Source organism: Prinia subflava, chromosome 2, assembly GCF_021018805.1.
Source record: "Prinia subflava isolate CZ2003 ecotype Zambia chromosome 2, Cam_Psub_1.2, whole genome shotgun sequence".
Taxonomy (NCBI): Eukaryota; Metazoa; Chordata; class Aves; order Passeriformes; family Cisticolidae; genus Prinia; species Prinia subflava.
This window is the reverse complement of record NC_086248.1, coordinates 113424541-113441549: the sequence shown is the minus strand read 5'-3', so window position 1 is coordinate 113441549 and position 17009 is coordinate 113424541. Positions and strand designations below refer to the sequence as shown.

At 57.3% G+C, this 17009-nt stretch overlaps 1 protein-coding gene across 2 annotated transcripts in view; it reads left to right on the top strand.

The window, feature by feature from the left end:
• PTK7 (protein tyrosine kinase 7 (inactive)) overlaps positions 1-17009 on the top strand; it is a 30914-nt gene that overhangs the window by 5004 nt on the left and 8901 nt on the right. For both annotated transcript variants that reach the window (XM_063391706.1, XM_063391707.1), the window contains exons 2-5: positions 14093-14386; positions 14897-14999; positions 15529-15716; positions 16232-16379. In XM_063391706.1, coding sequence (XP_063247776.1) covers positions 14093-14386; positions 14897-14999; positions 15529-15716; positions 16232-16379 — 733 coding nt within the window. The remainder of the gene's footprint in view (positions 1-14092; positions 14387-14896; positions 15000-15528; positions 15717-16231; positions 16380-17009) is intronic.

Below are 17009 nucleotides of genomic sequence, written 5' to 3'. Positions count from 1 at the left end.
AGCCTTGTCTTTTTCAGGGAAGCAGTCTCTGTCTGGTCACAGAATAGACTGCTCACCTCTGCTTTGGCAGATAACTAATACAGGCTGTCTGATCAGCCAAGAGAGGGGCAAAGGGGGGACTTCAGGGTGGTTTGCAAGTTTCTGAAAGCCTGGGATGAGGAGTTTTGGTGTGCGTGCCCAGCTCTGACCTTTCCCAAGCTTGCTTGTCTTAGCAGTTTGGGGAAGTTGATGGGTGGGTGCTATTTTGATACTCTTTGCAGACTGTTACTGCCTGGGGCTACTCGTTTTATTTGATCAGCTTTCAAAAATCCATCCTCTCTTCTCTGATTTTGACCTTCTGAGGTTGTTCTGCAAGGGCCTCTTTTGAAAATGCATTCTAATCCCTAAAAACTGTGCCATCCAGGCAAGGCCCATGTTTTAATTGAAACATTTCTGCTGGTGTGAACAGATGAATGCTGAGGTGTTCAGGTGCCCCCGAGAGCAGAATGAAAACTGTCTGGGTCCAGCTGCAGAGCTCAGGACAGAGCAGTGAGGAGCACTCGTGCCTTCCTGTCGCCTGCTCAGGGGATGTGCACAGGTTGTGTCAGGAGAGGAGGCAGGGCTGCTTTGAACTGGTGATTCCTGCTGTGGGATACCAATGGCCTGTCTTGTCCTTGTCAGATTGGGCTCTGGCTGGAGTGGAGCAGAGAGGGGTTTTGGATCTGTGAGCTGCAGCGTGCAGGGATTGAATCCAGCACTGGCAGTGGTCTCACCTCTGGGAGGTGGGACTGCTTGGATTGATGGTTGCATTGTGCAGGATGATGAATGAGGAAAACTGATACCAGCAGATTCCTGTCTGGAAGGTGGTGTGACACACTTGATTTCAGGGCATGAACCTTCCCTCTCTGGAAAACAAGATGTTGCATGCTGGGGGAGAGCGCTGACGTGGGGTTGCTGTCTGTGCTGGGAGCTGGTGCAGAACAGGGCTGGGGTTTCAGTGAGTGAGGGTTACAAGGGGTTACTCTTTGTGTTTCAGCCCCTGGCTGGCCTGTGTTCAGTCCCTGGGTGGCTGCTGTGCTGTAGGACTGCAGTGTGTGTGAGCACTGTGCTCAGACCTCGGTGCTGATGCCGAGATGTTTGTAGCTCCAAGATGAAAGGCTTTGTGACTTTTCCTCCGCTGCTGCTGTGGAATGAGGTTTGTCCCAGCAGCAGGGTTTTACGCTTTGATGCAGCTCAGGCCACCCTGAGGAGCAGCCAGGACTGCACCCTGCTGCTGTTGACGTGGGCAGACGGGCAGGTTGGCTCTGTCACTCCAGAGGAAAGCCCGTGGGTCTGTCCCCAGAGCCATGGCATGTGGAGGCCAGTCCTCCAGAGGAGAGGCTTGGTACCCCTGGGCAGCTCTGGGGGGCTGCCCCTTCTGGGAGTGATGCTGGCACAAGATAAGCACGGGGTTGCTTAAGACCTGCCTGTAAACCCTCTCCTCTGTGCAGTTGCTCCTTGGCTTCTTTGGGAGCACAAAGGAAGCCTTTGATTCAAACCACACAGTGGCTGTCCAAATGGTTAAAGGCAGGACAAGCTGTGGCTTGCAAGTGCCTTTATTTCTCTCCTTGCTGTGTGTCCTGGCTGTGCTGGGGCACGGGGCTGCTCCTTGCTGCTGCCTCTGCTGCTCACTGGCAGTGCCTGGGTCACTGGGAGGCGTTCATGGGAGAAAGGACTGCGGATTTTGTCCTTCCTAGCAAAGACAAGACCAGAGAGAATACAGCCAGACACCACAGAGGGTGGTGCAGCCAGTTCTCCTTTCACGGGAGCACAGATGGGTTCGTGCTGCTGAGGTCACCTTGTGCAGTCGCCTTTGCAGAGGGACCAACAGCCAAAGTCTCTTTCAGCAGCTGCAAGAATTGCGCAACTCGTCTTGGACAAAAAGCCCCCAAAGCTTCTCCAGAGGTCCGTGATGTTCTTGGATAGGTACTTGATGTGGCTATCCATCCCTGTGGCCTTCTGTGAACATGGGAGCCTGGTACTCTGCACCTGGCAGCTGCTGTGGGAGTGCCCAGCTCCTGGGCTGGGGCTTCTTCTGTGGCAGTGAGACCTTGTTCTGTGATCATTCTTTCCTCCAGCTGGGTTCAATCAGGTCTTTGTCCACCATATTCCGAGCAAAAGCTGAGTGGGAAGGGCAACACGTGGATTTTTTCTTTTCCTCTTTGGAGTTAGCTCCTGATGGCTCTCCCTGCAGGTTGTGTGTGTGTTTGCAACCTTCAGATGTGAGAGTGGAGCAGCTGCTGCTTGCTGGGCTCCTGCCCCTGTCCTGTTTTTGCCTTGCTGCCTTTTCCTGGCTCAAGTGCAGCTGTTCCTTTTCCAGCTGTGCCTCCCATCTCCACCTCTTCCTGATTCCTCCCCTGTCTCCAGACCTGCCATGGCATGCCACACGCCCCCTTCTCAGACATTGCTGCTGCTTGGTTTCTCCCCAGTGCCTGCCTCTGGGCACTGCTGTTTTCCCAGGTGTGGCTCCTTTGCCATCCTGAGATTGCCTTTGTCTCCCTGAGCCAGGCCTCCAGTTCACAGCAGGTGAGGAGAGATCAGAGCAGAGCTGGGGCAGGGCTGCTGAGATGTTCAGGTGGTCCTTGGAAATCAGGGGCCTTTCTGGATAAGGATCCTTCTGCTCAGCTGAAGAAAAGCCTCAAAGCTATGTGGCCTGAGGCAGAAAGCTTTAATGTGAATGGTTAACATTTTGGCAAGGAAATAACAAAGGCTGTCATCCTCGGCATCCTTCACTATCCCGTTTTGTTTCTGTGCCTTGCTGGGATTTTGGCTTGGCCACACGGAGCAGCCAGGCACCTGCAGCTATCTCAGCACAGCCTCTGCTCTGCAGGTCTGGTTGTTGAGTGTCTGTTGCCACTGTTCCTGTGCTTCCTTGGCGTTTGCCTGCTCAGGGTGTGCAGGTACTCCTTGCACTGGTGCCTTTGTGACTGTCCAGTCAGAACTGTTTGTTCGCCAGGTGTATTGGAAATCAGTTTTTCTGCTGCAATGGAGAAGAGCACTTACTTTTCCAGGAGGTCTGATTAGTATGAATTTCTGTCTCAGTGAGTCTGTTATAGCCGAGCTTTTCTTTCATTTGAGACCGGGGCTCTGCATTAGATTTATCTGCAGCGAACATTCTGCCTGGTTATCGATCAGTAAAATATTCCAGAAAGTGCCCTGCTGCGTGTTCTTCCCACTCAGTGACTTTTTTCCATTTTTAGCTGAGATAATGTAGCAATGTCTCATACAGAAGCTACCTCTTAATTAATATTGCATGAACAGAAGAAATATTAGCTTCTCCATCTGCTTTCCTATTTTTGTGGCTTTTAATATAGATTCATAAATGGCTTTAATGAACACAAACAGGGAGCTGTTCTTTTCTGTGCCCTCTTTGCTTTCAGAGGTGACGCTGCAGGTCCAGCCTCCCTGGTGATGCTTTTCCCAGGAGGTAAATCCTGGGCAACAGCGCTTCCCTGCACAGTTTTAAATGATAATTGGGAAATGGGGCTGATATTCAGCTTTCTAGCAGGGGGAAGAGGAGGATTTGGAGAAACCTGCAGACCTGTGGGACATAGCTGGAGAGGGATGGGGGGAGTTGTGCATGGTGCCCACACGGGTGGGAAATGCACAGCAGGCAGTGTCTGTGAACCAGTGCTCCCAGAACACTCCTGAGGGCTGGCACAGAAACCCTGTGAGCCCAGCAGGAAGCCCTGGGCAGCCAGTTCATCCTCCTCAAGCTCCAGAGGCAGCCAGAGGTCAAAACCCAACCTGGCAGAGCCCATACAGGTAAAAGAGGCTGGAGTGACTGCCTCTCCTGGGAGAGATTGCTTCTTCCCCCCCTGCAGGAGGGGAGCAGGCAGGTGAAACCTTTGGCACCCCAAGTGATGAAGCAGGGCGCTGCAGAGGTTCACCTCGAGCGAGCCCAGCAGTAGGGGTGCCCCTGCTCTGGTGTTGTGTGGTGGATTTCCCAGTCTCCAGGGCTTCTCCCTGTTCTGGGAAGGCAGAGTGGCTGGTAATGCTCGTGGGTGGGCTGCACAGAGGCAGCAGCAGCAAGGAGCACACAGCTGAAGCCCTGCAGCAGTTGCCAGAGCATGGGTGTCGTTTTCCAGACCATGGCACTGGATGAACCATTCCTCCCAAGAGCTGTAAGCTGTCTGCAGAGCTTGGCCAGCTGGATCTTCATGGCAAATCCATCTGAGTCTCCACAGGCATACAACTGAGGGAAACTTAGCTGTAAATATACTGACGTGACCTGGAGAGAGATTTAAAATATTTATCCTAGAGCAGAGCTTGGGATATAAATAAGCTCCCTGTCTGTTTCCTTGCATGCAAGGCTCAGAAGTGCAGCTGTCCCTTTGTCCCCAGCTCCAGAGTCCTGTTTGGGACCAGCAAGTTGCTTATGGGTGGGCTTGGAGTCCCTGCAGATGGTGCAAACCTACAGCTGTCAGCAGAAGGGAGAGGGTGTTTGCAGTGGTGTAGATGTGAATTTTGAGTGCAGTGTCTGTCCCCTCGCTGCCCCTGCGGCTGCTGGCCCTGCTCTGGAGCTCTCGGCGTGTTTGTGGGGTTTGCTGCTGAGCCTTGTCTTGGGGTCTGCTGGGGAGGGTTGTAACCCTCTCACTTGGCCCCCTGAGCAAGCAGGATTTGCAAGATGTCCAGAGCAAGCTTACGCCAAGGGATGCTCAGGTTTGGGTGGTCCTGGGGGTGTTTTCTGCCTTCTGGTGGGTTTGGTGGCAGCACGCACAGAAACAGCTCACTCGGGCGCTTTCCGTGGCAAGTCAGCCTCATTGTCCAGCAAACAGTGCTGGGAGGGCAGGGAGGCACTGCTGGCAGGAGTGCCCCGTGCCCAGGGCAGCCTCGGTGACCTGCTGCACGGAGAGGAGCTGGCTCTGGGCACCAGCTCTGTGTGCGTGGTGTGCTGCAGCAGCAGCTGGCTCTGCCTGCATGCCTGGTGTGCGTGCTGCTCTTCTCTGCACTGCTCCTCTCTGCACTGCTTCCCTCGCCCTGGCCTCTTCCCACCCCCGCCCCCACGGCCTTTTGTCTTTCCAGCCCGAGCTCCATTCTCTGCAGCGGCTGGCTGGGGCTCCTGTTTGCTGAAGGGAAGTGCCAGACAGTTTTATGGAGCTTCTTTGCTTTTTCCCCCATCTGGAGCGGTGTTTCAGCTGGAGCAGGAGGAACGTGGAGCCCTGGCCGGGAGCTCCGTCCACACACTGGGTTGTTGTGGGGGAATCCCTCTTGGCTGGGCTTGGGATGGCAGGAGCAGGACCAGCCTCTGGCCCTCAGCCTGAGGGCAGGGATGTGAGGATGCCTTGGCTGTGGTACATGGAGGTGCTGCCTGGCTGCCGTGGGGTGAGCCCTGTGCCACACAGACCCGTGGGTGCAGCAGTGGGGCCTCCCTGGGCCTGGCCTCCTGCCCCGGGCCAGAGTGATGAGCCAGCTCTGCCAGGACCTGCCTGCCTGGGCTCCCCTCTACCAGCAGGAGTTTTGTTTAGTAAAGATGTTCTCATTCTCACACGGCCCATGCTTAGGTTGTGGGGGAAGCATCATCCTTCAGGCCATGGCACAGAAGCTTGTTCCTGCTTCCACTTGGCATCTTCCTGCTGTGTCTCCTGTAGTGGGAGTGCAGTACCTGGCCAGAGAGCTTGGCCTTCAGATCCCCATGTCTCCTGCCAGCAGCAGACATCAGGTGTTGGTGAGGGAAGCAGGGAATTGCTCAAGGGCTCAGAGTGAGCCTGGGAGAGCTGGTTGGCAAGGCCAGTGGGTGCAGCCGGTCTGTCAGTGGTGCTGAGTCGCCCTTGGAACATTTGTGTTTCTCACTGGGGCTTGGCAGCGCAGCTGGCAGTGTCTGCTCAGGAGCCTTTGGCTGCTGCCCCATTAGAGCTGGTTTAATTGAGCCAGCAGGATTCCCGTCTCCCGTGCTGTGGCCTCCTCAGTTGGAGCTGGTTCTCTGGGCTGGCTGCTCAGAAGGGGTGCCTGGACTTCTCTTAGGGGCCTGGGGCCACACAGTGACGCAAAGAGTGACGTTCTTGCCCTGGTGCAGTGTCCTGGAGATGCCCCCTCGTGCAGCAGGTGCCAGGAGCACGGGCACAGCAGGGCACGGCTCGGAGCAGTGTCAGCGTGCTCAGGTCACACAGGCAGCTCTGCAGCTCCAAGGCCAGTTGTTCTGGTTCAGCAGCCCCAGCAGTTTCAGCGAGCCAAGGAGCTTGGCTGCCATGGCAAGTTCTCTCTCTTGCTCCAGCTTTTTTCTCTTTGACCGAGGTGCTGAGATGTTGGGAGAAACTGTGTGGCAAGCTCAGCTTGCGATTCAGCTCAGACACATTCTCCATAAAGACTGCTAGCAAATCCCACAGCCTTGGGGACAAACTACAACACTGTGTCTGCCCCAGCAGATCAGATCAGCCTGCAGTGGGGTGTTGGTTGACAGCAGCCCTGCTTGGCTTGGGAATGAGTAGTAACCTCCCAAAATACTCCCATCGCTCTGGGGCTGCAGAGTAGCACCCCTGGTTGCTGTTCTTGTTCAGTGCCAGAGTAGCAGCTGGTTCTTAGCTCACTCCCCAGCTGTCCCTGCCCTCAGAGGGTATCCCCACATTCTGCTGCTTTGGTTTTGGCTGCTGCTGCCTGGATCCAGGTGTATGATACAATCATAGGGACAAATAAATGACATTTTCCCAAGTTCCCAATCATCTAGATCCACCCTAGGATGACCTGAAGCTCCTGGGTACTGGTCCAGTTTCTCCTGCCTCGTGAAGCCAAAGCCACTCTATAGCAGAACATTTCTTGCAAATGTTGCTTTGTGCCCACAATTGCTTTCCTGGGTGCAGAGTGAGGTTCTGATTTTGCTTGAACTGGAATGGGAAATCATTTTAAAACCTTAAATGCTGAGTGCCCAAAGACTTTCCAGATGTTGGGCTGCTGCTGCCTCCAGAGCTCCCTGCCTGCCTCAAACCATTTCCATCTGGCCTGGTGGTTTATTGCAGCTCTGCCCATCTGAGAGGCTTTCCCGGCTGGCCCCTCTGGCACGGAGGAAGGCGCTGGCTGGAAGTGATTTGGAGATGCCGATCTGTGGTGTTTGGCTTGGCTGGAAGGGCTGTGTGAGCTCCCAGGGCTGCTCTGTGCGGCTGGAGGGGCCGGCCCAGGAGGCACGGGGGGTTTGCTCCTGCTCCTCAGCATTCAGGGTTTTCCTTGCTTGCCTCTGTGGCTGCAGCTGGTGCGAGTGAGCCTGCTGCCTCTGTGAGCAGGAGGGCAGGAGAAGCCGAGCCGGGTGTCGTTCCCTGTTCTGGCATGCCAAAAATGTGTGTTTATACGAGCGTGCTGGTAATGAGCAGTGCCAGGAAACACATGGCTTGCTGCAGACATGCACGGGAGGGCTGTGGGGGCCCCGTGCTCAGCGAGAGCCTTGCGGGGACAGAGCAGACCCCGGCGTGCTCGGGGGTCCTGCAGGGGCTGCGGAGCAGAAGATGGGATCAAGGTGCCAGGTGCTTGGCCGTGCAGGGGTGGCAGAGAGGACAGGACCAGGTGAGTGGTGTCACTGCCTGCTGCTCTCGGTGGCTCTCCTGGTGGGGAGGTGGGGCTGGCTGCTCTGGAGATGTGGCTGTTGGCAGCGAGGGCTGTGTTGGAAGGAGCCCGGGCACCGCAGGCTAGCAGAGGGCTGCTAGGAGCTGGGGGTGACAATTGTGTTGGGGATGAGGGGGGAACAGCAGGGAAATGTCCAGCCCGTTGTGTCCTAGGTGTCATGTGGGCAGAGGGGCTGTGCAAGCTGTGCCTGGCTGCAGCAGCAGGAAAAGGCTGTCAGGGGAGAGCTGCAGTCCTGAGCATTGGCAGCACTTCAGTGCCTTGAGTATTGCTCCCTTGTGGGAAGTGCTGTTAAGCCTGCATGGCTGAGCTGCTGCTGAGCAGTGCACGCCCAGCACGCGAGGAGTTAAAGCTGCCTGCAGGCAGTGGAGCCTTCTTCTGACAGAGGGTTCCTCAGGTCCTCTGGACCAGCAAGCTCAGGGTGCTCTAGCTCAGGGATTTCATTGCCCAGCCTTTGGAAGCAAGCCAGGGCTGGAGCACAGAGTTTGCTGCTCTTTGATCCAGGAGTGACTAAAAGCCAAGCCTAAGTGCTGGAGCCATTCCCAAGGACTTGGCAACTGAAGGAATTGCTGCTTACAGACAGTGATGTTTTAAGTTGCTCCTGAAGACAAGGCCTGTTTGATAATGCTTTCTGAGAGTGTGATATTGAAACCTGTGAGGGGCCAGGACCCCAAGCCCTAACACCATCCCTGCTGTGCTTTTTGTGGCCCTGGGATGGAGCACAGCTCATGGTCTTTTCTGGAAATGTGCCTGTGGTTGCGTTTGACACCAGACCTCTGCTGTGGCCCAATGTCCTTCTCAGAGAAGAGGTGATAAATCAATGCTGTGTTTGGGACATGGGACCTGAGTGTGAGCTTCTGTCTCTTCTGTATCTCCCTTGGGGATTGTCTCTCTTGTGGCCCTTAGCTCTGCCCCTGGGCTTGCAGGGAGCCAGGTCACCCTCCAAGCTGTGGTTCTGCTCTGTTGTTCTGCTTGGGATTAGCAGCAGCTGAACACGCTGCTGAGGGGTGCAGCACTCTCTGCCTGTGTCTGCCTTGCTGCGTTCCAGGTTTACAGAGCTGGGAGGGAGCGCATTAGCTCATCCAAACCCTGCTTTCCTTAGTGGTTTCTGAGCAAAGAGCAATAGCCTGTGTTGCTGCTGGCAAATTGCAGAGGCTTTGTTTCTCCAGTGGTCTGAGCAGGGGCAGGGTCACAGTGTGGGTATGGTGGGGTGGCCGTGTGTTGGGATGGATTCCAAGCTGCCACTGCCACCTTGCTTTGCTGAGGTTTGTTAATTAGCTGACACATCCAGAGTGGGTAGCTGAATTAAAAAGTGGTGAGAGGGTCTCTTAATCCTGGTCTCTCACTCTGAACCTGGAGTGCTGCAGCCTGGGGATAGATTTAGGCTGCTCCTGCTGCTCACCTCAGGTTAGTGGTGGGGACGAGGGCATCTCTTGCCCTCTCCCAGCTGTATCCCTGGACTCCATTCTGCAGGAGAGGGCACTGTGGGTGCTGCAAGGTGCCCAGGGCCTTCCCTCAGTGAACTCTGTGCTGCTGGGGTGCTGCAAAGGGCCCTGCAGGTCTGGGGAGCCAGGGGGAGCAGGCTTCCCTCCTGTGTGCTGCAGCAGCGCCTTCCCAGGGAACACAGCATCTTTGCTCACTGTGAATGAAGATGGACAGGGAACAAATGTGAGTTACAAAGCTCTGTGTGTCCTTCAGTGCTGAGCTGGCACTGTCAATGCATTCAGCTCCCACCTCAGGGCTGAGACTGGCGCGCTGTGCAGCTCCAGGAGGAGCTGGGGAAGCTGTGAGCTCCCCTCTGCTGTGAGAGAGAGGCCAGACAGATGCTGGCCAGTCGTGTCCTCTGCCAGAACAGCTGGCTGGGCCAGTTCTGGCAGCTGGCTGCTTCCATCACATCCTGGTGCTTCTGGGTCTTAGTTTTGTTTGCTCTAAGCCAGGTTGTCCCCCTCCATAGCTGGGGTAGGTCTGAAGCCTCCTGCTGGCAGGGAGGAAGAGGAAGAGGATGGTTCCCTTTTTGGGAGAAAGGATGGATGCAGTTTGGGTGCTCTGGCTTTGCTGTCCTGGGCACTGGAGATGAATTGCAGATCCCCCAAAGTGCAGTTCCAGGTGCAGAGCATTCAAGGAACTGGCTTGCACATCTGGCTGAGCTGACCCAGGGTGAATTTTACTGAAGTGCTCCTGGAAGCAAGGCTGCAGAATCATGCTCCAGGGGCCTGGCTGGAGAGTGGGACTGGGCTGCAAGCTGCAGAAGCACCACAGCGCTGGGCTTGCTTTCCAAACCAGGAAACCTTATACTTGCACAAAGCCCTCTCCCGAATCCCATTCCCATGCTTTTAGTTCCTTGTTTGGTTGCAAGCAGCTCTGGGATTACTCATATCCTGTGGTGTCTCGGAGATGGGTGAACTCTTGGGTACAAAGTGGGATGGATTCCTTGCATTTCCCTTTCTGTCCTTTGTCCAGAGCTCTTCTAGTCCGGAGGAGCTGTGCCCAGGAGCTGTGCCTGGCTGTGGGCAGCGTGGGATGGGTGGGAGCAGGGCTCTCCCACGGGGCTGGGGTGGGGAGCAGTGCCTGGTGCTCCCCCGGGGCTGGAGGTGGGAGAGGTGCTGTGGGCTCAGCAGCAGTGTGAGGCTGTGCAGCAGCTGAGGGCTTGGTGGCTGGGGCTGCATTCCCGAGCAATGTCGTGAGGCAGGGAGGCCGTGATTTCGGGCTTGTTTCAGGATGCAGGCAGCCTGGCCTGCCAGGCAGGGCACGAGGGGTGCTGCCTGGTCCCCCAGCTTGCCCTGCAGCCCCCAGATGGTGCTGGGCTCCTGGAGCGTGCCCAGGTGAGCCCATGGACCTGGCACGTTAAAGCAGGGAGTGGGAAGCCCAGCTGGGGTGGAGGCCTGGCTTGTGGTGTGTCCTTGCAGCCTGGAGGATGACCATGAGGGTTTGGGCCTGTGCCGTGGAAGGGACTCACCAGGCAGCAGCCCTGGTGCTCTCTGGCCTCTTGTGGGGTGCCTTCACTGCCAGGCGTGTCCAGGCTGTGCCAACACCACAGACCGACCCTCTTGCTGGCTGCAGCCCTCAATACAGCCTTAGAGAAGGCTGGTGTCCCAAGGGTGAGTCCTGGGGACATCCCAAGACAAAAAAGTGAATTGGGATGCACTTGTTAGAAACTAGGCCTGGTAATGCAGATATATTAGTGTCACTGTTTGTCCTGGGAAGCTGCTGTTTGCCTCCTTAAAAACATGGAATTAGTTTTGGGCAGAGGGCAGTGCTGCCTGAGGGACGCTGTGTTCCTGCACTCAGCTCTTTGCCAGAGGGATGATCACAGAGCCAGGATGGGCTCCGATCCTGCTCTTCTTTCCATCCTTGTGCACCCTACTAGTGCCTGTCCCCTCCCTGCAGATGGCTTTCTCTGGGGTGTGTGGGAAGGATACCCTGAGGAGCTGTAGGTCCCAGTTCAACCTCCCCACAGCATTCACTGAGCCTTTATCTGTTACCTCAGCAGGAGGGTTCTGCTTTCCAGTGAAGCATCCTTTGGGTAGCACACCACTGGCTGTTTCCAGGTGTGCTGCATTTCAAACACGTTTATCTAATCTGGCTGCAGCTTTCCTGAGAAGCTTCCTGAAGCCACAGGGGAGGCAGTTTTAGGCCAGAAACCTGTGTGAGGGTTTCTTTTCCTGCCAGCCAGAGGTGCTTGTGCCATGTGCATGTGCAGAGGGAGGTGTTGGCCAGCTCACATTTGGGGCTGCTCTATGCTGGCTGTGCAGGGCCGTGGCTCGGTCTTGCTGAGGCTGATGTGGCGTTGCTGGATGGTTTTTGAGGTGACTCTCCCCAAGGGAATCATTTTGCTTCGTTCAGCAGCTCCCAGCCATGTGTCCCAGCCCAGATGAGCTCATGAAACCACAGCAGAAGCTGCTGGAAAGGTGTCCAGTCTGAGCTGGGGCTGCCCTTGCTCTCTCATCTGGGCTGGCCCCCGGTGGCTGAGCCCCACATGGCCATGGCCCTGCCACACAGGAGAGCTGGGAGGTCCTGCAGCTGCTGAGTGGAACAAACAGAGTCATTTCTTCTTTATTCAGCACAGGTGGGGATTGTTGGCTTTATATGGGTTTTACCCAAATTGGCATAATGGCACCGCACACAGCAGCCCTCTCGTTAGCAGCTTCCTTGGGGCTGTCCCAAATCCCAGGAGGTGGAGGGCATGCATGGAGCCTGCTGGCTGCAGCCTTTTCCTGGGCCAGGGGTGTGCAGCTGCTCAGGCAGGGGCAGCAGCTCCATCCCTGAACGCTGGGCCCTGGGGCTCTGCACTGAGGTACTGTGAAAAGCTGTGTCCAGCTCTGCAATTCTGATGTCTTCCACCCCAAAACGGTCTGGGCCACATCTGGCTGCTCCTGGTCTTTCCTTGCAGCCCAAATGGGACACATGGCTGGGACAGTGGTTTCCAGCTTGTGCAGCCAGATCACCGATGGCACCCTGGATGCTCTTGTCAAAACAGAGCACAATTCGTGGCTCTTGCTGCACTTTAATGTTTATTTATCCCAGTTTGCCTTGACACCTGTGCCCATGAGGTGTTCATCACAGGGATCTTGCTTGAGCTGAAATGGTTGTGTCCATTTTCCCAGCATGGAAAACAACAAAAATAGTTCCTCGTGTTTCACCAGGGAGCTGGATCCCAGTGTTTCCTGACTCCTGGTGAACTCCCTGCTTCCATGGGGGACTTGTGCCAAGCCACCACCCTGTCCTCTGTCCACAGAGCCAGGTCCTCTTGCCTGGACACGGGGCATGCTGAAGCAGCAGGATGCATGTGATGAGTATGCTGCAGCTCTGGGATGATCAGTGCTGAGCAAAGTGCAGCAGTGCTGTCAGTGATGGGGTAAAAGCAGCTCTGTTGCTCTTCGGTGTTGCATTGCTGGTGCTGATGCCTTTATTCTAGAAGCACATGTAATTTAAAACACACTATCCTAATACCTTGATGGTGTGCAGCTTCAGGGAGAGGTGCCTCATCACGAACTCCAGCACCAGCCTGACCAGCATGCTGACACTCCAGGAGCAGAACAAATCCATCTACTGCATGAGCTTTGTGTGGCCTGCCACTTTTCATGTGCTTTGTGCCCTTCAGGTGTGGTGGACATCCGCCCAGTGTCCTGGGGCATGTCTGGGGACAGAACAAACAGACCTGGGGCCCGTGGGCACAAACCTGAGTGGATTTGCCTGCTCTGCTCCCCTTTCCTCCTGCCTGTCTGAGCCCCCAGCCTCTCGTGGTGTGAGCTCAGCTGCTGATGTTCTGTTTTGGAGCACATGGCTGTGTTTGAGGGAGGCTGGGTGGCTGCTGCCTCGCCGAGTGCTCTCCATGAGACAGCTCTGATGTGACACGTGCTCCTGCGTGTTGTGTCACCTTGGGGCATGTGTTCCTCTGTGTTCATGAGACAGCTGTCACAGGCTGATGGGGAGTTCCTGCCTTTAGGGGAGGTGTGTGGCAGCTGGCCACGGAAACCTCACTGGGCATGCTGACCCTTGGAGGGGGTATGTTGATGGGACTTGGCTCAGTGTGAGACCCAGGAAAATGGGACCATCGGCAGGTCCCAGGGAAATGCATGGAGGTGGCTGCTCTGCTGCAGAAGTCAGGACAGCCACGTTCTGAGTTCACAGCTCTGGGATCAGAGGAAATTCAGGTGGGGATTCAGTGACAGAAGGGTCACTGCACAATCCAGCCCCTGCCTGATGAGTTTGGGACAGGTTGGAAGCCCTGTATGGGTGCTTGTGTCTGCCTCGCTGCTGCTGTGGGTGAGGGAGGGGTGTGGGGATTTCCATCCCTGTGGAGAGGTGCCTCCAGCCCCTCAGGCCACTGCCAGCCCCCAAGGACAACTATCACAATTTATTGTTTCCGCTTCTGCTTGCGAGTGGGCTGAGTCACCAGCACAAGTCTGTGGTGTCCCTGCTGCATCCTCCTGTGCTGTGTTGCAGCAGCTGCTGTGTTTATTCTCACAGATAATCCTTGTTCCACGCCAGTGTTTCTCTGGGTCATTGGAGGTGAGTCAGAGAGACAGTCTCGAGGAGAGGGACTTTGAGGAATACCTAGAAACAGTCTATGCGTGTTTCTGATCAGGGGCAATCTTATGCAAGGCTGGAACTTGGGATGCATCCCAAAGAACAGGAGAGGAAACACTCAAAGAAGCATTGGCACTGCCCAGGAAGCTGATTGCTCTCCAGGGTTTGGGTGACTGCCTTCCTGGCACTGCAAGGAACCTCTCTGTTCAGGCTGGCAGTGTGGCACTCAGCAGTGGGTCATGGCAGCTCCCTCTCGATGTCCCTGTCCCCAAGGAGCTCTCCTTGGCTGTGGAAAGCTCGGGCACCCCTGTTCAGTGACTGCTGCAAAGCAGCTGTGCTGGCACCGAGCACAGATCTGTTCAAACTCGGAATTGGTTTTGACAGATGTGCTTTGAGCTGTGTTTGTCCTACCACAGCTCTGACTGTCTGGAGACCCTTGAGAACGGCACACACTTACCTGATCCATTCTTCCTGCCCTCCCTTTCGTGCCTTGCAGCTGTGGGGGCCCGGGCGAGCATCCTTTTCACCAAGGAGCCGTACTCGCAGGACGCGCTGCACGGCCGCGGCGCCATCCTCCGCTGCGAGGTGCAGGAGCCCGCCGGCGTGGAGTTCCAGTGGCTGCAGGACGGGCTGCCCGTCCAGGACACGGAGCAGCGCTTCAAGGAGGGCAGCAACCTCCAGTTCACCGCCGTGGACCGGCACCGCGACGCCGGCGTCTTCCAGTGCCTGGCCAGGAACGTGCTCACCGGGGAGGAGGCGCGCACCGCCAACGCCTCCTTCAACATCAAGTGTGAGTGCGGGCTGAGGGCGGCCGGGTGCTGTGCACAGGGGAAAGCAACCCCCTGGGAGGGCCTGAGGCTGGGAAGAGCTGCTCCAGGCTGTCTGCTAAGTCCTGTGTGGGTCAGGCAGGGATGGGACAGCTTGGGCTGCTCAAGTAGGATCCCTGTCCAGCTGCCACCTCTTGTGTCTCCTGGTGTCCCTGAGGGTGTCAGAGATGCTTTCTCCTGCCGCCTTTCCCCTTTGTGCACGTGAAACTGGGACATGACTGCAGTGAGGGTGTCCTGGGCACTGCAGGTCCTCTCAGAACTCAGTTACCCCTCGGGGAACAGCTGCAAGGGGCAGAGTGGGATCTCTGCAGTGTGGGTGTCCCTTTACTCCCCTCTGGCTTGAGGGCATGTGTATCTCTAGGCGTGCCTGTGCCCTTGCTGCCTCCTCTGGGTATGGGTGAGTCCCCAGTCACCACCTCCTGGGCTCTGGAGGTCTGGAGAGCCAGCTGTGTTGGTGTTCTTTGATCCCCCAGGGATTGAGACGGGCAATGTGGTTCTGAAGCAGCCGGCCAGCGTCGCCGAGATCCAGCCCTCCTCCACAGTGGTGCTGCGGTGTCACATCGACGGGCACCCACGGTAAGGGGTGCCTGCTGAGGGGCAAACCCTGCCAGGGCCCTGCACCTTGGCTCTGTGCTCTCTCTCTCTCTGTATCCCTCTCCCCGCCACCCTTTTCTTTCTCCTCCTCCCCCACGTCCCCTCCTCTCTCCCGCAAGAATTCAGTAGAGGCAGGGGAGGCGAGAGGCAGGATTGAGCCTGTGGCTGAGCGCCGTGGGAGAAGGCCCAGGGCTTCCCCAGAGCCGCGTAGCGCGGAGCACAGTAAGGACGGGCTGGCACAGCCCAGCTGCCCGGCTTCTTGGTGTGCTGCACTCACTCTCCGCCGCTTCCCAGTCGTGTCCCGTCCACCGGCTGCATGTCTCATGGCTTCGTGTCTGTGTGGGGCACGGAGAGCCAGGGAGAGGGGCCATCTCCGGGCTGTGTGCTGCGTGCCCCTGCCCTGGGGGTGGCCCTGCCCTGGGGGTGGCCGTGCCCTGGGGGTGGCAGTGCCCTCAGGGTGGCAGTGCCCTCGGGTCAGCCGTGCCCCGCTCACGCCGGCGCTGTCTTGCAGCCCCTCGTGGCAGTGGTTCCGGGACGGCAGCCCGCTCCCGGAGGGCGGCGCGTACGCGGTGAGCAGCAAGGAGCGCACGCTGACGCTGCCCAGCGCCGGCCCCGACGACAGCGGCCTCTACTCGTGCTGCGCCCGCAGCGCCGTGGGCGCCGTCTGCAGCCGCAACAACTTCACGCTCAGCGTGGTCGGTGAGTGGTGTCCCCCTGCAGCTGCCCGGGACCCTGCTCTGGAGCCCAGCCCTGTCGGGGGGTGTTCATTTGCCCCGGGTCTTTCTGGAGCGGGTTTATGCTGTCTCCTCTTGTGGTGGAACACCCTGGAGGCTGTGGGTGTCTCTGATTTTGCCAATATCACGCCGTGTGGGTAGATGCCCTCTTGGCTTTAGAGGCAAGACCCAAGGAGGATGGGAATTGTTGACATTGGAGGGGTATATGGCACTGGACAAGGGAATTTTGTCCATCCAGTGCCAGCTTTGATCTGCTTGCTTGGAAGCAGAGTGCTCAGGGCCTTGCTGGAGGCAGAAGGGCTTTTCCCCAGAGCAGCTCCCAGAGGCTGGGCTCTGAGTCCGTAACTCCAGCTGTGCTGGCGCTTCTGCCTCCTTTGGGCTTGTGGAGTGCGCCCAGCTGTTCTCTGAGCTTTCCCCAGGGCGCTGGTATGGGGCCAGCAGAGGCCCCTCAGCCCATCTCACCCTCCTGTGCCGTTGCAGACGAGAGCTTTCCTCAGGCAGTGGTGGTCCCGCGGGACCTCATTGTGACCAGGAACGAGGAGGCCATGTTCCACTGCCAGTTCGCAGCCGTGCCCCCTCCCACGCAGGAGTGGCTCTTCGAGGACAACCCCGTCTCCAGCAGATCCAAGTAACGGGGACCCCGGTGGCATGGGCAGGGCTGGGAGGAGAGGGGCACTGTGTTCCAGGAGGGACAGGTCACAGCCTGTCTGTACATGCATGCAGCATCAGTGGGTAGTGATTTCTCAGCTTGCCTTCCTGGGGTTTAGCAGGGTCCTTGTGCTTGGCATTTATCTGAACAGCACTGAGGGAGAGTCTGTCCTCACAGCTCTGGGGGGGCTGTCAGTTCGAGATGCCCATGCATGATGGCCCCAGCTAGGGATGTCCCCAGCCCCAGATGTGGGGAAGCTCAAGCTCCAGACACCCACTTAGGGCAGGTCACAGTCAGGGATGTGTCCCAGTACCAGCTGCCAACATGTGGTGATCCTCAGAGTTGGGAATGCCTCCCAGCCCTCCACATCTGCACAGCACTGAGCCCATGGCTCTCTGTGCTTCCACATTCCTCCCCAGAGCCAGGGCTGCTCCTGAGCCCCAGACAGCCCGAGCAGGGGCAGTCTGCAGAGCAGGCCCGGCCATCCTGGAGCTGGGATGTGGCTCTCCCAGGCTCTGGAAGGCCAGCGCTGCCACCTGGGTGCCTCGGCCTGGCAGCCCCCGGGCGCCACCTTGTGTCCCCTGCCCCTTCTCCTGCCTCTGCGTGCTC